Genomic DNA, 1,312 nt, shown 5'->3' with positions numbered 1-1,312 from the left:
TAATGCGCATCTTGTCAGAAAGCCGGTTCTGTAAACTGACGAGCTGCGCAAAACCACGTTCATATTCGCGCGATTTTTTGCGCTGCTCGTCAGTGAACAACGGCTCTGTGTAGTTAATGCTGCTCAATGTGAAAGCAGGTGAGTGATGGAGATTTACCGCTGATTAAAGAACCGGCTTTACTGATAAGATGCGCGTTAAATATCGCATGCGATTTATCGTGCAGCCCTAATAATAATAAAATGGATTTCATAGGGCCCTACAAATGTTTTTGTATGAATTCATACAAATTTGCTACCAATTCGCCAAAACATAATATAGTTATAAATTGCCAAGAGAGTTTATAATGACCTTGGGATGTTCTAATAGACTGAGTTAAAATACTTTTAGCAGTTCCTGCCCCTACAGTTGTCTAAGCCAGACAAACGTGAAATATTCGGAAGTTTTGACAGCAGAAAGACTTAATGATTACTTGACTATTGCAATCACATTCCTTTTATACAGTCCATTGTTCTGAAGCGTATCATCAGACAGTTGACATCTCAATCATTATAAGGGGATTTACTTAAAAAAAACATTGAGACAATGAATTACATTCCACTCTCTTTATATCTTAAAATCCTGTGACCTGAGAAAGGTTCACCCGCCTCTGCTAGGTCTAACATATTGTTTTCTCGAAGGTGAACTTGTCCTACTGGCTCACCTTGCTCTGGAACCATCTTTCAGCCTCTCTGCGGTTTTTCTCAATAAGCATCTCATACTGCGCTCTCATCTCCTGCAGCTCCTTGTCAAGGTCTGACTGAGCTGCACAGTCCATCTCCACATTAACAGAGCCGCTTTGCTGCTGCCGCAACAAATGCAGATCCTGTGGAAAAGAAGAGAGAAAGAAGCGTTCACTCTTCCAAAAACTGTTCTTGTGAAATAATTGGTTAAATGTGTGAGGGTGCACTGAAAAGGTACCTCTTCATGGTTCTTCTTGATGTACAGCAGCTCCTCTTTCAGTCCAGTAAGCTGGTTCTCTAGATCTCCAATGGAGAGTTTGATCTCCCCCAGAACCCCCCGCAGTCGAGCCGAATCCGCTTCCACGACCGTACGCAGATTCATTTCCGTCTCATACCTGCCAAAGCCAAGGAGAAAAATTAGTATATTTCTTAAAGGGGTCATATGATGCTGCTAAAAAGAACATTATTTGGTGTATTTGGTGTAATGAAATGTGTTTATGCGGTTTAAAGTTGAAAAAAAACACATTATTTTCCACATACTGTACATTATTGTTTCTCCTCTATGCCCCGCCTTTTTGAAACGCATCGATTT

At 40.9% G+C, this 1,312-nt stretch overlaps 1 protein-coding gene across 1 annotated transcript in view; it reads right to left on the bottom strand.

Annotated features, from left to right (window-relative positions):
- LOC107753854 (keratin, type I cytoskeletal 19-like) overlaps positions 1-1,312 on the bottom strand; it is a 9,773-nt gene that overhangs the window by 5,493 nt on the left and 2,968 nt on the right. The window contains exons 4-5 of the mRNA XM_016570127.1: positions 959-1,115; positions 702-863 (exon numbers count right to left, since the gene is read on the bottom strand). Coding sequence (XP_016425613.1) covers positions 702-863; positions 959-1,115 — 319 coding nt within the window. The remainder of the gene's footprint in view (positions 1-701; positions 864-958; positions 1,116-1,312) is intronic.

The sequence above is a fragment of the Sinocyclocheilus rhinocerous genome, unplaced genomic scaffold (genome assembly GCF_001515625.1).
Source record: "Sinocyclocheilus rhinocerous isolate Xijiao unplaced genomic scaffold, SAMN03320098_v1.1 scaffold711, whole genome shotgun sequence".
NCBI classification, from domain to species: domain Eukaryota; kingdom Metazoa; phylum Chordata; class Actinopteri; order Cypriniformes; family Cyprinidae; genus Sinocyclocheilus; species Sinocyclocheilus rhinocerous.
This window is presented reverse-complemented; position numbering and strand designations above follow the sequence as displayed.